Consider the following 21,352-nt stretch of genomic DNA (forward strand, 5'->3'; position numbering starts at 1 on the left):
CTGATGTAAAAAGGGCTTTATAAATACTTTTGATTGATTGATAGTAGAATGCTGTCCAGAAACGTTCAACATGATTGGAGAATAATGTTGATTAAATCGTTCATTTTTGACCATCAATGATCTTTTCATGAATGAGTATGGTTTACAGTATCATCAGTAAAAATGAGACTAATAGCTTTGTATAACATATAAAATTATGATCATTCATCTTCAATCCCTTTGATGAGAGAGATGAAAACCTTGATTCAACATTGTTTCTATGCCTCCAGTCGAAACCAGGAAATCCTCAATTACTGTACACAAGATCAGACTGCTGTCACGCAATCATGAGCCCTTTCATGTCTGTTGTGCCATCAAAGTGTCTCAGACTTCATTTCAACATAACCTTCATACGTATGGTGTGACCAAGAGTTTTTCCACAAGAATAAACTATACATTTGAATTCAACATTAGAGACATTGTAAAAAGCACCTCCGTTTCTAAGTCATCTTCATTTTTCACGTTAAAAGTTTTCACACCTTTTGTTCAAAGGAATGTGGCTGTTTGACCTATTTTTTTACCTTTATTTAACTAGGCAAGTCCGTTAAGAACAAATTCTTATTTACAATGACGGCCTACACCGGCCAAACCTGGACAACGCTGGGCCAATTGTGCGGCGCCATATGGGACTCCCAATCACGGCCGATTGTGATACAGCCTGGATTCAAACCAGGGTGTCTGTAGTGACGCCTCAAGCACTGAGATGCATTGCCTTAGACCACTGTGCCACTCGGGAGCCTTGTGTGGCTACACTACTGCAGACAGACTGACTTAGTTTTAATATTTCTATAAGAAATAAGCACATTTTAAAAATCAGCATTAATATGTTTTCATATATGTGATAGCAGGATGATACTATGTTCTCAAGTGACTGTTTACATTGTTTGTTATGGTCTGTTATCTCTTTGTCTTAAGGATGTCACAGACTTCACCCAATGTTCTGCTGCATAGAACCTCTATCTAGCTACAGTAGACTACTGTGGCTATGTCACATATAGGAAGTGGTCATGGGGGGAAAAAAACAGAACTGTGAAACTACTGTGTCTGGAACAGACAGATAGACAGACTGATAGACAGACGAACCAGCAGAATGGCATCTATAAGGTAAGGTTTCACTTGTACTGTATTCTATTTCATCATTACAACAGAATTGGCGCAATATTTTTTGCTTTCATTACTTTATCTACAACAATGTAATAAACAAAACCAGAAGTCATCTTTAACTCCTTTAAAGCGTAACCCATTCAAATTCGAAGAGTCTGAATTGTGTTCACATTTTTCAACCCTTTATTTTACCTATTTACTTTCATTGAGAGCTCTTTACAAGAGAGAGCCAGCCAAAATAGCATTTTTGTTTGGAATACTGTCTGTTTGGCGAGCAGACGGGTAGTGAAGAGGTTAAGGATTCTCACATTAAATCAGGCAGGCACTGATTCTGTACGTGAGAAGGGTACAGATACTGTGCTCGCACAAGTAAGGGAATGTGGTTTTGCATAATGATGCGTGTGTGTATGTGTGCGAGCGCGTGGGTGGGTGTTTCACTTGCCATTCAAATGGTATCTGGGGTATATAGGGACAAGCTTTCTAAATATTACGGTAGTGGAAAAATGATTTTGAGGAAAAAAGCTAAACAATTATAAGATAGTATGGCTATTACCTTTATGTATAATTAATCCACAATCAAAATACCTTAATTCCTTTTTGAAGTCTTCCCTTAAGATGTTTTATTTTGTACATTTCTTTATGCTTTATTAACCCATCCACCACCCCCCCCTCTTCGGAGGACACATATCTTGTTTGTTTTTTACAGCTTTTCTGCTACATTTTCCATATACATTTTGCATACACATTTTACATACATGGTACTTTATTAAAAAGCAATCACATAACAATAATACATTACAGTATGCCTTCATTAACTATATAAAGCACCAACCAGTTTCTCCCTTTGACCCCTCAGCGACACCATGGGACCCAACTGCTCCTTCGACGAGGTGGACCGCCTGATGACATCACTGGAGCTCGTCATCTACGTGCCCATCTTCGTGTTTGGCCTTATCCTCAACGTCCTCGCCCTGGTTGTCTTCTGCATCTTCCTCCGCAAGTGGAGCGAGTCCACCATCTACATGACCAACCTAGCCCTCATGGACCTCCTTCTCCTCCTCCTGCTCCCCTTCAAGATGCACGCCACCAACCACCAATGGGCGGCCCACCACCGCTTCCTATGCTCCCTCCTGGAGAGCTTGTACTTCGTGGGGATGTACGGCAGCATCTATACCATCGCCTGCATTGCTGTGGACCGCTGGGTGGCCATATGCCACCCATTCCGCGCCAAGCAGCTCCGTTCCCCCCGGGCTGCCTTGGGGACCTGCATCCTGGTCTGGGTGGTGGTGCTGGGGGGCATCTCCCCCATCTATGGGTTCCGCAAGGAGGAAACGGGGTACTTCCACTGCTTCCACACGTTCTCAAAGGAGGGCTGGCATCCAAAGGTGATCGGCTGCCTGTTGAGCTTCGGGTTCGTGGGGCCGGCCCTGGTGCTGGTGGTGTGTTCAGCCCAAAGCATCCGGACACTGAGGCAGTCGGGCCAGGAGAGCCCTAAAAGCAGAAGCTGCGTGAAGATCATTTACAGTAGTCTCTGTGCCTTCCTGGTCCCGTTCACGCCCAGCCACCTGGGCATCCTGCTGCAGTTCCTGGTGAGTTAATAATACGGCTAGAAATGCCATAAATACTTTCTTACGGTTATCTTTTGTGCACATACAGTACCAGTCAAAAGTTTGGACCCACCTAGTCATTCCAGGGTTGTTCTTGATTTTTACTATTTTCCTCATTGTAGAATAATAGTGAAGACACCAAAACTATTAAATAACACATATGGAATAATGTAGTATCCAAAAAAGTGTTAAACAAATCAAAATCTATTTATATTTGAGATTCTTCGAAGTAGCCACACTTTGCCTTGATGACAGCTTTGCACACTTTTGGCATTCTCTCAACCAGCTTCATGAGGTAGTCACCTGGAAGGCATTTCAATTAACAGGTGTGCCTTTAAAAAAAGTTAATTTGTGGGATTTATTTATTTCTTAATGCGTTTGAGACAATCAGTTGTGTTGTGACAAGGTAAGGGTGGTATACAAAAGATAGCCCTATTTGGTAAAAGACCAAGTCCATATTATGGCAAGGACAGCTCAAATAAGTACAAAGAAATTACAGTCCATCATTACTTTAAGACATGAAGATCAGTCAATACGGACCATTTCAAGAACTTTGAAAGTTCCTTCAAGTGCAGTCGCAAAAACCATCAAGCGCAATGATGAAACTGGCTCTCATGAGGACTGCCACAGGAAAGGAAGACCCAGAGTTAACTCTACTGCGGATGATAAGTTCATTAGAGTTAGCTGCACCTCAGATTGCATCCCAAATAAATGCTTCACAGAGTTCAAGTAACAGACACATCTCAACATCAACTGTTCAGAGGAGACTGCGTGAATCAGGCCTTCATGGTCGAATTGCTGCAAAGAAACCACTACTAAAGGACACCAATAAGAAGAAGAGACTTGCTTGGGCCAAGAAACACGAGCAATGGACATTAGACCGGTAGAAATCTGTTCAGATATGAGATTTTTGGTTCCAAACGCCTTGTCTTTGTGAGACGCAGAGTAGGTGAACAAATGATCTCTGCATGTGTGGTTCCCACCGGGAAGCATGAAGAGGAGGTGTGCGGGTGCTTTGCTGGTGACACTGTCAGTGATTTATTTAGAATTCAAGGCACACTTAACTAGCATGGCTACCACAGCATTCTGCAGCGATCTGGTTTGCACTTAGTGGGACAATCATTTGTTTTTCAACAGGACAATGATCCAAAACACACCTCCAGGCTGTGTAAGGAATATTTGACCAAGGAGAGTGGAGTGTTGCATCAGATGACCTGGCCTCCACAATCACCCGACCTCAACCCAATTGAGATGGTTTGGGATGAGTTGGACTGCAGAGTGAAGGAAAAGCAGCCAACATGTGCTCAGCATATGTGGGAACTCCTTCAAGACTGTTGGAAAAGCATTCTTCATGAAGCTGGTTGAGAGAATGCCAAGAGTTCGCAAAGCTGTCATCAAGGCAAAGGGTGACTACTTTGAAGAATCTAAAAAAAAAAAAAAATGTTTTACACTTTTTTGGTAACTACATGATTCCAAATGAGTTATTTCATAGTTTTGATGTCTTCACTATTATTCTACAATGTAAAAAAAATTTAAAATAAAGAAAAACTCTTGAATGAGTAGGTGTGTCCAAACTTTTGACTGGTACTGTAATTGTCTGGGGGCATCTTCATCCTTTCGCTCTGGTCTGTTATTGCTAAGAACCAGAGTTTTTCCTGGCCATGTGACCTGACCTGACAGGCATAACCTCTATCTAATCCTCTATGTCCTCCCAGGTGCATCAAAGCCTGATCGAGGACTGCTTGGCCAAGACGAGGATCAGCTTGTACATTCAGGTGACCATGAGTCTGGCCAACATCACATGCTGTCTGGACGCTCTGTGTTACTACTTCATCACCACGGAGGTGAGGAGCTCCAAGCAGACCTTCACCTTCAGGAGGTCCATGAGCCAGAAGAGAGCAACCACCAGCACCTCAGAGCTCTAATGAGACCCATGGAGGAAAAAACACTGAGCCAAACTGGTTGAAATGACGTTTTAACCATTTTCGCCCACTGGGAAGTTACTGGCTGTAATCTGACTAAGTTTGTGAGACATTCTGCCACTGTTGGAGGACAAGGGACGTCGACAAGGAAAAAGGAGTGTTTATTGTTGAAAACAAGGTAGGTTGAAGGACAACAAGGTACTGTAGGTTGAATAGGAGAAGTCAGTTTGCTTACAATAGGCATTCATGAGCTCTATAAGTCATACAGCACGTGGGCTAAGACATACAGTCAGGTCCAAAATGATTGGATCCCTTGATATAGACGATCAAAAAAGACTGTATAAAATAAATTATACAAATACTGAGCTGTATTGTATGCTCAATTTAAAAAAAAAGACAATTATATTATTTTATGCTAATACAATTGCTCAGAGAAAGAGATTTTGTTTCACAAGTCATTTTTTTGAAATCTCAAAAAGATATGGATCCCCATTTTTCAATACTCCAGCACCCTCCCCTTGCAAAGATAATGACACTGAGCCTTTTTCTAAAATGTTTTATGAGATTGGAGAACACATTGGGAGGGATCTTTGACCATTCCTCTAAACAGAATCTTTCCAGAATCTTTCCTTGGTCTGCGCTTATGGAATACCCTCTTCAATTCAAACCATAGGTTTTCAATGGGGTTCAAGTCCAGAAACTGAGTTGGCCATTGCAAAATGTAGATTTTGTGGTCAGTTAACCATTTCTTTGTGGACTTTGATGTGTGCTTGAGTTTATTGTCTTGCTGGAAGATCCACTTGCGGCCAAGTTTTAGCCTCCTAGCAGAGGCAACCAGGTTTTTGGCTAAAATGTCCTGGTAATTGGGAAAGTTCATGATGCCATTGACCTTAACAAGTGCCCCAGGACCGGTGGAATCAAAGTAGCCCCATAACATCAAAGATCCACCACCATATTTTACAGTCGAGATGAGGTATTTTCTGCATATGCGTTGTTCCTTCGAAGGCCAAACCGACCAGTGGCGTGCGTGGCCATATACTTCTATTTTCATGTCATCTGATCATAGTTTGCTAAATGGCATTGGCACTTAGATTGGAACCGGTCATATGACATATTTTATTTTATACAGTCTTTTTTGCTCAGCTTTATCAAGGGATCCAATCATTTTGGACTCCACTGTATGTGGGCTAAGACAGCACGCCACTGGTTTCAACTGCCGTCATACGGGGAAAAAATCTCCCTTATCTGTGTATACAGTATGCTGAATGTTACTGTGGAGTTATAATTAAACATATGTTCATCAACTATATATTATGTTCTGTATTGAATATTGTGTATTATAATTGTATTACATTATTATATGATCATAGTTTTGTTCATGTCTGTAATTAAGGTAAAAGTAGTCTATTTAAAATACATATGTAGTGTACAGGATGGATACGATTAGTATATGTGATTTAGGTGAATTGTAATGGAATTAACCCCAACCCTGCTAAATTGCATAAAAATCCTGCCCATTATTGTTTTAGCTGCATTCATTTACCCTTTTGTGTAAATTAATGACTGCTTTGTTAGACACCAGTCCAAACAGGAGTAAACATTATTAAAGCTGTCTATTCATATAACAGCAACCTATGTTACTGACCGCTAAAATATGTTTTGTTCTGTCATTAGATGAAATCAAATGTAAAAAGTAAACAGTGTTGTTTGATCTGTTTTCTAAAAACAGTTGTTCAAAACAGTCCTTATCAGTACGTTACATGTACCTTTAACTGGTGTTTTGAAAGTGATAGGAGGATGAACAGAAATGTAGACTGCTGTCTGGCTGAACTCTCAGGATCTTGATTTAGTCTGGCTTTGAAGGAAAGTCAGTTTAAACCCTCATGGTGAAAAAAGAGAACGCAAATGGAACACAGTGATAAACACTTCCGAATAAACCCCTGATCCATTTCCCTTTGAGGCCCGACTAGGTTGGCCACATGAGCCTCTACTATGACTCACTTTCTTGTGACTTACTTTACACAGAATCAGAATCAAAGTAATAACCATATACATACACTACTGTTCAAAAGTTTGCCGTCACTTAGAAATGTCCTTGTTTTTGAAAGAAAAGCTTCTTTTTTTTGTCCATTAAAATAACATCAAATTGATCAGAAATACAGTGTAGACATTGTTCATGTTGTAGCTGGAAATGGTTGATTTTTTAATGGAATATCTACATAGGCGTACAGAGGCCCATTATCAGCAACCATCACTCCTGTGTTCCAATGGCACGTTGTGTTATCTAATCCAAGTTCATCATTTTAAAGTGTATATATATATATATATATATATATATATATATATATATATATATATATATATATATATATATATATATATATAGTGTGTATGTATAGTGTATATATATAGTGTATATATTTATATATAGTGTGTGTATATATATAGTGTGTGTATATATATATATATATATAGATCCATACAGTATATGGGACTTCTACTATAGATCTCATGTAAAACATAAAGAAAAGGTCTCAGATCAGGTCACACTTTGCACCTGTTTTTTCAGTAAGGGATTTAACACATAAAACAAGGCTAAAACGTTCTTAACCTTTCTGTAACTGTATTATTCTTTCTCTTAAGCCTTAAAGGTCTGTTGACACACCCAAGCATCAATCTAAGTAACATAATGGGAAAAAACCTTTAACATCAGTCAGTTTAAAGGTATAGTTAACTTTTCTGAAATGTAAGAAAATTAACTGTAACTTAAAGCTTTATTTTATGTTTTTCTTCTGTCCTTAAAGCTGCAATATGTAACTTTTCGGGCGAACCGACCAAATCCACATAGAAATGTGAGTTATAGACCTGTCACTCATTGAAAGCAAGTCTAAGAAGCGTTATTTCTATGCCTCCCATTCTTAAATTTGTTTTTTGCGTCTTTTACTTTCGGTTTTGTACACCAGCTTCAAACACTTGCAAATACAATATTTTTGGTTCTGGAAAATATATTTCACAGCGGTTTAGTTGGAACAATGATTCTCAACACAATTTTTTATTGATTTTATTTAACCTTTATTTAACTAGGCAAGTCAGTTAAGAACAAATTCTTATTCACAATGACGGCCTACTTGCTCACATAAACTGAAATTAGGCAAACTATTAGAATTATAGCAACCAGGAAATGGCGGAGTAATTTCTGCATAGTGCACCTTTAATGTTTATTGATTCCATTATAAAAACACAGGTGCAAAGCAGTTGCAAATGCTTAGCTAAGCCAATCTGACCCACAGTCTTTAGGAATTAATGGAATTATACAGAGGGATTCCTCTTTCATCTAGCTGTTGAAAGGGGTTGTTTGTGAGCAAACTGTACGTCCATAATGATGAGCAATGTCATTTAACTGCTTGGATGGTTGTTGTGTAAGCCACTTCAAAGTTGTGATGTTTTCCATACTGCATTTCTCGTGCCTCAACCTTGGTATAACAATGGCACCCGGTGGCAGGGGTTGTAATTGCAGCAGAATTAACCAAAACCATGATTTCAGTTGCACACTACAGGCTTTTGAGCAACTCAGTGCACGTTTATTTGAATTAGTGGATTCAACAAAATCATTAAGGAATCCTTTCTGTCTGTTTCCTACGGAGCCCAGGAGGTGACATTGACTGAGATCTTTTTTTAACAAGCTCACAATATTACTAAAACGTGCATGAATTGATAATAAACATGCTCATGATTTATAAAACGAGCTCACGAATGATAAAACATGCTCACAAATTACTAAAACCTGTGCATGAAGGCTAGGGAGACAATCTCAACCACCACCCATTCCTGAACTCCGACCAACAGGAACACACACAGGACAACTGACACACAACATGCATGTGCTGCTTTCCAAGGTAAGAATGTGTGGTAGGCTATTACATTGAACTTTCCATCTAGTGTTATCCATTGAAAAACGTAAGTCCCGAAAGCAGTTGCTTCATGTTCTTATTCATTTGCTCTACTAAGTTGAGCGTGACAGTGGTGGCACCTTTCCATCCCTTTCCTGCTCCTTCAGTAATCAAGGTACACATCTTAGTCTTACTAACTAGCTACATGGTTTTGCTTTATGATTATGTCCATTGTGTGGCTCTACTAACTCCTTTGTATTGTATCAGTCACGCGGAATGACACTGGAGAGACGAAGCAGGTACGGGGAGTTAACATTTAATTAACAACTGACATAGACGAGACAGGAACAGCGTCAGAAACAAAGACAAAAACAATCACTGCAGCAGCGGGGAACCGAGCTGGGGAACTGACAAATATAGGGGAGGAAATAACAGGTGATAAGTGAGTCCAGGTGAGTCCAATAACGCTGAAGCGAGTGACGAGGGAGGGCAGGTGTGAGTGATGATGGCAGGAGCGTGTGATGCAGGGTAATCTGGCGCCGTCAAGCGCCAGGGGAAGGGAAGAGCGGGAGCAGACGTGACAGTATACACTCAATGGAGAGGCTGTGTGTGTGTGTGTGTGTGTGTGTGTGTGTGTGTGTGTGTGTGTGTGTGTGTGTGTGTGTGTGTGTGTGTGTGTGTGTGTGTGTGTGTGTGTGCACGTGTGTGTGTGTGTGTGTGTGTGTGTGTGTGTGTGTGTGTGTGTGTGTGTGTGTGTGTGTGTGTGTGTGTGTGTGTGTGTGTGTGTGTGTGTGTGTGTGTGTGTGTGTGTGTGTGTCCCCTGTTCCCGCCAGCCGAGCATCCAACTTAGGATGCTCCTCCATTGTCCATTCATTCACTCACAAACACTAAACATATACAATGTCATCCATCTAAACTCAACCATCTTGATGCTGTCCTCTAATGATTTGAACATGTTCTTTATTGAACCTGGGTTGTGCTCATTAGAGCACAGACCATAACAAAACCTGTTGCAACGACGAACAAAAACATTTGATATTGCACAACTTGAGATACTATTCTACCTCCCGGTTTCACTGTGTTGTCTTTTGTGTTGTGCCTTATGAACATTACCCTGTCCTTTATTGACTTCTTCTCTGTCAAATCAAAACCAAAAATCAAATCAATTAAAATTGTATTGGTCGCATACACATCTTTAGCAGATGTTATTGTGGGTGTAGCGAAATGCTTGTGTTCCTAGCTCCAATTGTGCAGTAATATCTAACAATACACACATCTAAAAGTAATATAATGGAATTGAGAAATATATAAATATTAGGACGTGCAATGTCGGAGTCCGGAGTATAAATATATATACATATATACAGTACCAGTCAAAAGTTTGGACACACCTACTCATTCCAGGGTTTTTCTTTATTTTTACTATTTTCTACATTGTGGAATAATAATGAAGACATCAACACTATAAAATAACACACATGGAATCATGTAGTAACCAAAAAGGATTAAACAAATCAAAATATATTTTATATTTGAGATTCTTTAAAGTAGCCACCCTTTGCCATCCAGGCTGCATCAAATCCGGCAGTGATTTGGAGTCCCATAGGGCGGCACACAATTGACACAGCGTCGTCTGGGTTTGGCCGGAGTAGGGCGTCATTGTAAATAAGAATTTGTTCTTAACTGACTTTCCTAGTTATATAAAGGTTATAAAAAAAAAAAAATACATGCCTTGATGACAGCTTTGCACACTCTTGGCATTGTTACCTACCTTCACCACCTGGGGGCGGCCCGTTAGGAAGTCCCGGACCCAGTTTCACAGGGCGGGGTTCAGACCCAGGGCCCCAAACTTAATGATGAGCATGGAGAGTACTATGGTGTTGAAGGCTGAGCTGTAGTCAATGACGAGCATTCTTACATAGGTATTCGTCTTGTCCAGATAGGATAGGGCAGTGTGGAGTGCGACGGCGATTGCATCATCCGTGGATCTATTGGGGCTGTATGCAAATTGCAGTGGGCCTACCATTTGAAAGGAAACACTTTGAAGTTTGTGGAAATGTGAATTGAAAGTAGGAGAATATAACACAATAGATCTGGTAGAAGAAAATACAAAGAAAAAACCAACCTGTGTTTTTTTACCACCATCTTTGAAATGCAAGAGAAAGGTCTCTGTTAAAGCCATCACTCTGGTTGTAATTCCGATAGTGTCCACAAGATGGCAGCAGTGTATGTGCAAAGTTTCAGATGGATAACTTCGAGTATGACTGATCCTCAAGACTTTTAGTATGAAGTCCCCAGGTACATTTGGGCAAATCATGAAAAACACATTCGCATTCATATTCAATTTTTCTGCAAGAATATCGTCAAATCTGTATACTTGGACTTTGATTTAGCTTTCCAAGTATTAGTAGCCATATTATAAGTTCAACATTTGCAAAATAACCAGTTTTCATAACTTCATAACTCTGAATATCCTTATAATTTTTGTCCAAAATGAAAAGGCATGCTATCGTACAAGGTTAGAAGCTACATTTGACAACATATACATTGTTTACGGGTATTCCCGTAAAGCCCAGCTCATTGGCTATCGAGCTAGCTTTGTTAGACCCAAATTGTTGCTTATTTGAGAAAGATACAGTCGTTCAAGAGATGGCCGCCCGCGTCATCGGCGTGTCATGAAGGCGTCGCTCTCTGACCAAATATGGTGTCCTATAGGATATACTACACCCCTAATGAAATTGTGAAGTCTTGTTACCTTCTAGGATCTCTGAGGAATAGATAGATATGTACTGTACATAGCACGCTGGGTATGTACATAGTCAATGGTAGGCTTCGAGGGGACATGAGGGTCTGCTATACAAATTGATGGAAAGTGGTGTTGGGGGAAAAACATACAACATGATCAAATCCATGTACACAAACAAGTGTGTGGTTAAAATAGGCAAAAAAAACTCTCTTCAACATATATCTTCAACATATATATCAACGAATTGGCGCAGGCACTAGAAAAGTCTGCGGCACCCGGCCTCACCCTACTAAAATCTGAAGTCAAATGTCTACTATTTGGTGATGATCTGGTGCTTCTGTCACCAGCAAAGGAGGGCCTACAGCAGCACCTAGATATTCTGCACAGATTCTGCCAGACCTGGGCCCTGACAGTAAATCTCAGTAAGACCAAAATAATGGTGTTCCAAAAAAGGTCCAGTCGCCAGGACCACAAATGCAAATTCCATCTAGACACCGTTGCCCTAGAGCACACAAAAAACTATACATACCTTGGCCTCCTCAGCACCACATGTAACTTCCACAAAGCTGTGAACGATCTGAGAGACAAGGCAAGAAGGGCATTCTATACCATCAAAAGGAACATAAAATTCAACATACCAATTCAAAAAATACTTGAATCAGTTATAAAACCCATTGCCCTTTATGGTTGTGAGGTCTGGGGTCCGCTCACCAACCAAGAATTCACAAAATGGGACAAACACCAAATTGAGATTCTGCATGCAGAATTCTGCAAAATTATCCTCCGTGTACAACGTAGAACACCAGATAATGTATGCAGAGCAGAATTAGGCCGATACCCACTAATTATCAAAATACAGAAAAGAGCTTTTAAATTCTACAACTACCTAAAATGAAGCGATTCCCAAACCTTCCATATCAAAGCCATCACCAACAGAGAGATGAACCTGCAGAAGTCCCCTAAGCAAGCTGGTCCAGGGGCTCTGTTCACAAACACAAACACACCCCACAGAGCCCCAGGACAGCAACACAATTAGACCCAACCAAATCATGAGAAAACAAAAAGATAATTACTTGACACATTGGAAAGAATTAACAAAAAAACAGAGCAAACTATAATGCTATTTGGCCCTAGACAGAGAGTACACAGTGCCAGAATACCTGACCACTGTGTACAGACTCAGTGAGCATAGCCTTGCTATTGAGAAAGGCCGCCGTAGGCAGACCTGGCTCTCAAGAGAAGACAGGTTATGTGCACACTGCCCACAAAATGAGGTGGAAACTGAGCTGCACTTCCTAACCTCCTGCCAAATGTATGACCATATTAGAGACACATATTTCCATCAGATTACACAGATCCACAAAACAAATCGAAAACAAACCCGATTTTGATAAACTCCCATATCTACTGGGTGAAACACCACAGTGTGCCATTACAGCAGCAAGATTTGTGACCTGTTGCCATAAGAAAAGGTCAACCAGTGAAGAACAAACAAATACAGCCCATATTTATGCTTATTTATTTTCCCTTTTGTACTTTAACCATTTCTACATCGTTACAACACTATATATATACATAATATGACCCGGTCAACAGCTCTGCGCTCCCCACAGCAACTCGCCCAAACCTCCCCACTTCTCCTTCACCCAAATCCAGATAGCCGATGTTCTTAAAGAACTGCAAAATCTGGACCCCTACAAATCAGCCGGACTAGACAATCTGGACCCTCTCTTTCTAAAATTAGAAAAGTTCAACCTCTCTTTCGTATCGTCTGAGATTCCCATAGATTGGAAAGCTGCCGCGGTCATCCCCCTCTTCAAAGGGGAGACACTCTAGACCCAAACTGCTACAGACCAATATCTATTCTACCCTGCCTTTCTAAGGTCTTTGAAAGCCAAGTTAACAAACATATTACCCACCATTTTGAATCTCACCATACCTTCTCCGCTATGCAATCTGGTTTCAGAGCTGGTCATGGGTGCACCTCAGCCACGCTCAAGGTCCTAAACGATATCATAACCGCCATCGATAAGAGACATTACTGTGCAGCCGTATTCATCGACCTGGCTAAGGCTTTCGACTCTGTCAATCACAACATTCTTATTGGCAGACTCAACAACCTTGGTTTCTCAAATGATGGCCTCGCTTGGTTCACCAACTACTTCTTCGATAGAGTTCAGTATGTCAAATCGGAGGGCCTGTTGTCCGGACCTCTGGCAGTCTCTATGGGGGTGCCACAGAGTTCAATTCTCGGGCCGACTCTCTTCTCATCAATGATGTCGCTCTCTCTGCTGGTGATTCTTTGATCCACCTCTACGCAGATGACACCATTCTGTATACCTCTGGCCCTTTGTTGGACACTGTGTTAACTTCTTTGGGATAGGGGGCGGTATTTTGACGTCCGGATGAAAAGCGTGCCCAAAGTAAACTGCCTGCTACTCAGGCCCAGAAGCTAGGATATGCCAATAATTTGTCGATTTGGATAGAAAGTTTCTCTCACTCTAAAGTTTCTAAAACTGTTAAAATAATGTCTGTGAGTATAACAGAACTGAAATGACAGGTGAAACCCCAAGGACAAACCATAAAAAATTTAAAATAAATCAGCATACCACTGATTTCAATGGCTGGCACCTTTATAGTAGGGTGAAATTGTCCCCGATTGCAGTTCCCAGGGCTTCCATTGGATGTGAAAGAGAAAGAAAGAAAGAGTTTCAGGCTGGTTTTTGGAAAAATGAGGGAGAAGTTGTAGTTTTTCTATGTGGCTCCCATTTTGGCTGTAGTGTTTCCAAGCGCATGGCCGAGAGAGCGCGTTCTTTTTGTTTATCTCCGGTAAAGACAACAACGATTCTCCGTCTTAAATTTGATCATTTATTTGCGTATTAGGGAACCTAAGGTTTGATTATAAACGTTGATTGACTTGTTTGGATAAGTTTATTGGTAACGTTTGGGATTCATTTTGTATGCATTTTGAAGGAAGGAAACCGAGTGGATTATTGACTGAAGCGCGCCAGCTAAACTGAGTTTTTATGGATATAAAGAAGGACTTCATCGAACAAAAGGACCATTTGTAATGTAACTGGGACCTTTTGGAGTGCCAACAGAAGAAGATCTTCAAAGTTAAGGCATATATTATATCGCTATTTCTGACTTTCGTGTCGCAACTCCCTGGTTGAAAATGATTTGTTATGCATTTGTGTGCTGGGCGCTGTCCTCAGATAATCGCATGGTTTGCTTTCGCCGTAAAGCCTTTTTGAAATCTGACATGGCGGCTGGATTAACAACAAGTTAAGCTTTATTTTGATGTATTGCACTTGTGATTTCATGAAAGTTAAATATTTATAGTAATTTAATTTGATTTTCCGGCTCTGCAATTTCACCGGATGTTGGCCAGATGGGGCGCTAGCGTCCCAATGATCCGCAAGAAGTTAACTAACCTCCAGATGAGCTTCAATGCCATACAACTCTCCTTCCGTGGCCTCCAACTGCTCTTAAATGCAAGTAAAACTAAATGCATGCTCTTCAACCGATCGCTGCCCGCCCGTCCAGCATCACTACTCTGGACGGTTCTGACTTAGAATATGTGGACAACTACAAATACCTAGGTGTCTGGTTAGACTATAAACTCTCCTTCCAGTCTCACATTAAACATCTCCATTCCTAAATTAAATCTAGAAACGTGCTTCCTATTTCGCAACAAAGCCTCCTTCACTCATGCTGCAAAACATACCCTCGTAAAACTGACCATCCTACCGATCCACGACTTCGGCGATGTCATTTACAAAATAGCCTCCAACACTCTACTCAGCAAATTGGATGCAGTCTATCACAGTGCCATCCGTTTTGTCACCAAAGCCCTATATACTACCCACCACTGCGACCTGTATGCTCTCATTGGCTGGCCCTCGCTTCATACTCGTCGCCAAACCCACTGGCTCCAGGTCATCTACAAGCATCTGCTAGGTAAAGCCCCGCCTTATCTCAGCTCACTGGTCACCGTAGCAGCACCCACCCATAGCACGCGCTCCAGTAGCTATATCTCACTGGTCACCCCCTTAGCCAATTCTTCCTATGGCTGCCTCTCCTTCCAGTTCTCTGCTGCCAATGACTAGAACGAACTGCAAAAATCTCTGAAGCTGGAGCTTACATCCCTCACTAGCTTTAAGCACCTGCTGTCAGAGCAGCTCACAGATCACTGCATCTGTACATAGCTCATCTGTAAATAGCCCATCCAATCTACCTCATCCCCAAACTATATGTATTTATTTATTTATCTTGCTCCTTCGCACCCCAGTATCTCAACTTGCACATTCATCCTCTGCACATCCTACCATTCCAGTGTTTATTTGCTATAATGTAGTTACTTTGCCACCATGGCCTATTTATTGCCTTACCTCTCTTATCCTACCTCGTTTGCACATGCTGTATATACATTTTCCTACTGTATTATTGATTGTATGTTTGTTTCTTCATGTGTAACTCTGTGTTGTTGTATGTTTGAGTAAAAAACTATTTTTTACTGGGACAGTGCACATTAATCAACGTTTCAGTAAGTGCCGGTTTTAGCCAGCCGGCTAATTTTCAACCGCAGTCCCTGGACAGGTTATTAAAAACAATTACAATATAGACAATCATTGAGCAGTGAGCACACGCAGAGCAACATAGGACAAGCAAGACATAGCATACAGACAGAGCAACATAGGACAAGCAAGACATAGCATACAGAGAGAGCAACATAGAACAAAAAGCAGCAAGACAAAATTCATAAAAGCAACAGTGTTTCCACACCTCACAAGCTACAGACAACAGACAACATGGAAAGCGGCAATACACAGCTAGGGATTATGTTCACAAATCTGATTGACCTTTAGCCATGTCTTCATGCATTTTGTGAAAGTGTGATATGTCTGACGGCAGTGTATTCCAGACATGGGAAGCTCTCACAGAGAAAGCGGATTTACTAAAGGTGCTTTTTCTTAAGGGAACTATACAGTCACCTCTCATGGCAGACCTTGTGGATCGGCTGCCGTATGTTTGGGTTTTCTGTTTAACAAAAGTACTGAGTGGAGGGGGAGCCAGGCCATTTAGGATCTTGAATAAAAGACATGCGTCAGTGTATTGCACAAGATTTTCCCAACTCAGGAGCTCATGCTTTCTGAGGATGTAACAGTGATGATGGCTATTGCGCTTCCTATCAAGCACTTTGAGAGCCTGTTTGTAGATAGACTGAATAGGTTTTAATGTTGTACAGCAAGCTTGGGCCCAAATAGTCAAGCAGTATGTTAAGTGGAGGAGTATCATAGATTTGAAGTACAGTTTTGCTACCTCTGTAGTCAAACAATTTCTTATAAATCGGAAATTAGCTAGGTTGAATTTGGTTATCTGAATTACCTTTTTCACATGCTTTTTAATAGAGAGGTTGGAATCAAGTATGATGCCAAGGTACTTAAAATCAGATACCACCTGGAGCTTCTCCCCTGACACACAGACATCTGACTCAGTAGCATCTGTTGCCCTCTTTGTGAACAACATGCACACAGTTTTTGTTCACATTGAGATGCAAACACGAGTCACTGAGCCACTTTGTAACCTGGACCATTACAGTAGTGAGTTCTTGTGTCGAACTGTGGCGAACTGCTGTGCTTTATCTTGGCCAGGTCACAGTTGAAAATGAGAACTTGTTCTCAACTAGCCTACCTGGTTAAATAAAGGTGAAATAAATAAATAAAATAACATTTGTAATGTCTTTATTCTTTTGGAACTTCTGTGAGTGTCATGTTTACTGTTCATTTTATTGTTTATTTCACTTTTGTATATTATCTACCTCACTTGCTTTGGCAATGTTAACATATGTTTCCCATGCCAATAAAGCCCCTTGAATTTAATTTAATTGATAGGAACGTGATTTGACTCGTTCAAACAACGTTTAGGGTGAGATTTTCACTGATTCCTTTCTTTGCAAATTGAACGAGTGGAAATACAAAATCGATCGTGCGTGATATATGGACCTTTTTAGGATATGGAAAATGATTTTATCTAACAAAATGACACTTCATGTTATCTCTGGGACCCTTTGGATGATAAATCAGAGCAAGATTTCAGAATGTAAGTACATATATCACCATCAGAGGTGAATTTATCAAACCCCTCGTGTTGAAAAAAGTGTTTTGATGTTAGGAGCTCTCCTCAAACAATACCATGGCATTTGTTCGAAGTAATAGCTACTGTAAATTGGACAGTGCAGTTATATTAACAAGAATCTAAGCTTTCAGCCGATATAAGACACTTCTACATTCGTGGCCAAAAGTTTTGAGAATGACACAAATATTAATTTTCACAAAGTCTGCTGCCTCAGTTTGTATGATGGCAATTTGCATATACTCCAGAATGTTATGAAGAGTGATCAGATGAATTGCAAAGTCCCTCTTTGCCATGCAAATTAACTGAATCCCCAAAAAACATTTCCACTGCATTTCAACCCTGCCACAAAAGGACCAGCTGACATCATGTCAGTGATTCTCTCGTTAACACAGGTGTGAGTGTTGACGAGGACAAGGCTGGAGATCACTCTGTCATGCTGATTGAGTTCGAATAACAGACTGGAAGCTTGAAACGGAAGGTGGTGCTTGGAATCATTGTTCTTCCTCTGTCAATCATGGTTACCTGCAAGGAAACACGTGCTGTCATCATTGCTTTGCACAAAAATGGCTTCATAGGCAAGGATATTGCTGCCAGTAAGATTGTACCTAAATCCACCATCCGTGAACTTCAAGGAGAGCGGTTCAATTGTTGTGAAGAAGGCTTCAGGGCACCCAAGAAAGTCCAGCAAGCACCAGGACTGTCTCCTAAAGTTGATTCAGCTGCGGGATTGGGGCACCACCAGTACAGAGCTTGCTCAGGAATGGCAGCAGGCAGGTGTGAGTGCATCTGCACGCACAGTGAGGCAAAGACTTTGAGGATGGCCTGGTGTCAAGAAGGGCAGCAAAGAAGCCACTTCTCTCCTGGAAAAACATCAGGGACAGACTGATATCTGCAAAAGGTACAGGGATTGGACTGCTGAGGACTGTAAAGTCATTTTCTCTGATGAATCCCCTTTCCAATTGTTTGGGGCATCCGGAAAAAAGCTTGTCTGGAGAAGACAAGGTGAGCGCTACCATCAGTCCTGTGTCATGCCAACAGTAAAGCATCCATAGACCATTCATGTGTGGGGTTGCTTCTCATCCAAGGGAGTGGGCTCTCTCACAATTTGGCCTAAGAACACAGCCATGAATAAAGAATGGTACCAAAACATCCTCCGAGAGCAACTTCTCCCAACTATCCAGGAACAGTTTGGTGACAAACAAGGCCTTTTCCAGCATGATGGAGCACCTTGCCATAAGGCAAAAGTGACAACTAAGTGGCTCGGGGAACAAAACATTGATATTTTGGGTTCATGGCCAGGAAACTCCCCAGACCTTAATCCCATTGAGAACTTGTGGTCAATCCTCAAGAGGCGGGTGGACAAACAAAACCCCACAAATTCTGACAAACTCCAAGCATTGCTTATGCAAGAATGGGCTGCCATCAGTCAGGATGTGGCCCAGAAGTTAATTGACAGCATGCCAGGGCAGATTGCAGAGGTCTTGAAAAAGAAGGGTCAACACTGCAATCATGTAATTGTCAATAAAAGCCTTTGACACTTATGAAATGCGTGTAATTATACTTCAGTATTCCATAGTAAAATCTGAGAAAAATATCTAAAGACACTGAAGCAGCAAACTTTGTGGAAATTAATATTTGTGTCATTCTCAAAACTTTTGGCCACGACTGTATGGACCTACATTTGTTGCTACTCTAAAATCTGCGATCTTGACATAACGCGCTTGTCACGCCCTGACCATAGAGAGCCTTTTTATTCTCTATTTTGGTTAGGTCGGGGTGGTGTTCTAGTCTAGGTTTTTTATTTCTATGTTGGCCTGGTATGGTTCCCAATCAGAGGCAGCTGTTTATCATTGTCTCTGATTGGGGATCATATTAAGGCAGCCATTTCCCCACTGTGCTTTGTGGGATCTTGTTTTTGTGTTGCCTGTGAGCACTCCAGACGTCACGTTTCGTTGCTCTTTATTGTTTTTGTGAGTTTCATTTAATAAACATGTGGAACTCTACGTACGCTGCGCTCTGCAGAGCAGTCCATCTCAGCTGCTAGGCCCTCTCCGGTCCCCGGGCATGACCTGGCATATGGACCACCTCAACAACCACAGACACTCCTCCACTGCAGGCTCCAGAGATAGCAGGCTCCTCTTTGCCTAGACCAACACCCAGAAACCACCACCTTACAGCACAGCCCAACGCACCCAGGCCATTGGGGAAACAGAAGACAACGTTGTCAATACAACATAACAATAACAGGCTGCTACAGACACGGACAGTGAGACATTTAAGCGTGTTAATAAGGATCGGCGTCCAGACAGTTCATCATTCAAATCATTCAGCGCTGTCACGATCGTCGTAAGAACTGGACCAAGGAGAGAGAACAAATGGTCCTACTATTCTACATGCAGGCTTAACATCCCCTGCCCAAGCACACATACTTTACTTATTTACACAGGGCTCATTCCATGGGAACTGAAATGTGTAAGCCTATTTGATCAGACCCCCTTTTGAGATTTTTTGTTTAAGTTGACTATCAGACTGCAACTACCATAAGACGGTCAAATCGTTTTCTTCCCGTCCTGGCCTTGATGTAAGATATCTGCCTTTTAATCTTCTGTTCCATCTTCTCTAACACAGTGTTTCCCAACCCTGGTCTTCCAGTACCCCCAACAGCACACATTTATGTTGTAGCCCCGGACAAACTCACCTGATTCAACTCATAGAGGGCTTGATGATTAGTTAACAAGTTGAATCAGGTGTGCTTGTCCGGGGCTACAATACAAATGTATGCTGCTGGGGGTACTGGAGGACTGGAGTTGGGAATCACTGCTCTAACATGGAGGTTAGGTTAGTCAAATAAATCAGTGTTGTGACTAACACACACACATTCCTCACTTAGACCTTAGCCTGAGTCCCAAAATGTTTGGCTTGACAATGACAGCAATAAAATTGGCAAGAGCACACATCTGGGACCAGGCTACAGACACCTAGGCCTATTCTTGTAGCCAACTCACACTGCACCACAAACACACACACTAACCCTACTACCTTTCTATGTTCCCCCCCCCCCCATCTAGGAGCAGTAACTTTGTGGGTCTCGGCCCCGCCCCTCTCTGCCCTCATCACGGTGGACTACCACCAGGCTATCTTCATCACTGTAATGCTGGCCAGGAAACTGGTGTGGACCATAGTGTCAGGGGTACTTCGATCTATCTCTATCTCTCTATCTATTGATATGGGACAGGATACTGGTTATTACATTACAATTTACAAAAAAAGCTATTACTTTATGGGTAGTTATTACATCATGGACTAGTCATTAATGGGGCGAAGATTGTCCACTACTGGTTTAAGTATGTCCACTCTTCAGTCTTTTACATCTCGTTTAACTGGCAGGATTCTTCTATCATTATTTTGACATGTCGCGTTCCTCTCTCTCCACCCCAGTTCTCTCTTCTATCTCCCCTCTCCTCCAGGGGGAGTAGTTGTGTTCTGGCTGATGAGAAGGGCCTTGCAAAGACCATCCAGACCATCTCTGTCCTCAACCTGTTCTTCCCACCGGTGGTACCCCTGCCCACCCTCACCTTCTGGAAGAGGTGAATCCACGTCTAGGTCCCTCAGATGAACATGGTGGTGTATGTGGGAGACAGCAGCAGGGGCATGGTAGGACCAGGACAACCTACTTGTTCGCCACATTTAATTCCCTTTGGTATGAAAAAAATAAAAAGTTATTGTTGCCATGGTTTTAAGGAGCATGAAGAGAAGGAGTCCTAACTGCGTGTGCATGTTTCTGTGAGTGTGTCAATCTTCCATGATTCCGTTTATTTTGAGATCAAACACACTCCACCAGCGATCTAGTTTGTTATGATGTCAGAGCTGAAGTGTAATGATGACGCTGAATGAAGTGATGAAAAC

At 41.5% G+C, this 21,352-nt stretch overlaps 1 protein-coding gene across 1 annotated transcript; it reads left to right on the forward strand.

The window, feature by feature from the left end:
- Nucleotides 1–1,022: 1,022 nt before the first annotated feature.
- On the forward strand, nt 1,023–6,192 carry LOC139550913 (G-protein coupled receptor 55-like). Its single transcript, XM_071362178.1, has 3 exons — nt 1,023–1,143; nt 2,000–2,732; nt 4,466–6,192. The coding sequence occupies exons 1-3, from the start codon at nt 1,130–1,132 to the stop codon at nt 4,673–4,675; spliced, it is 957 nt and encodes a 318-aa protein (XP_071218279.1). The 5' UTR covers nt 1,023–1,129; the 3' UTR covers nt 4,676–6,192.
- The last annotated feature ends 15,160 nt before the right edge of the window (nt 6,193–21,352 follow it).

This window comes from Salvelinus alpinus, chromosome 23 (assembly GCF_045679555.1).
Source record: "Salvelinus alpinus chromosome 23, SLU_Salpinus.1, whole genome shotgun sequence".
NCBI lineage: Eukaryota > Metazoa > Chordata > Actinopteri > Salmoniformes > Salmonidae > Salvelinus > Salvelinus alpinus.

What these genes read in the sequence shown, in the direction of transcription:
- LOC139550913 (XM_071362178.1), top strand. An exon ending in GCATCCTGCTGCAGTTCCTG is followed by an intron (nt 2,733 to 4,465) that starts GTGAGTTAATAA and finishes ATGTCCTCCCAG; the next exon opens with GTGCATCAAAGCCTGATCGA.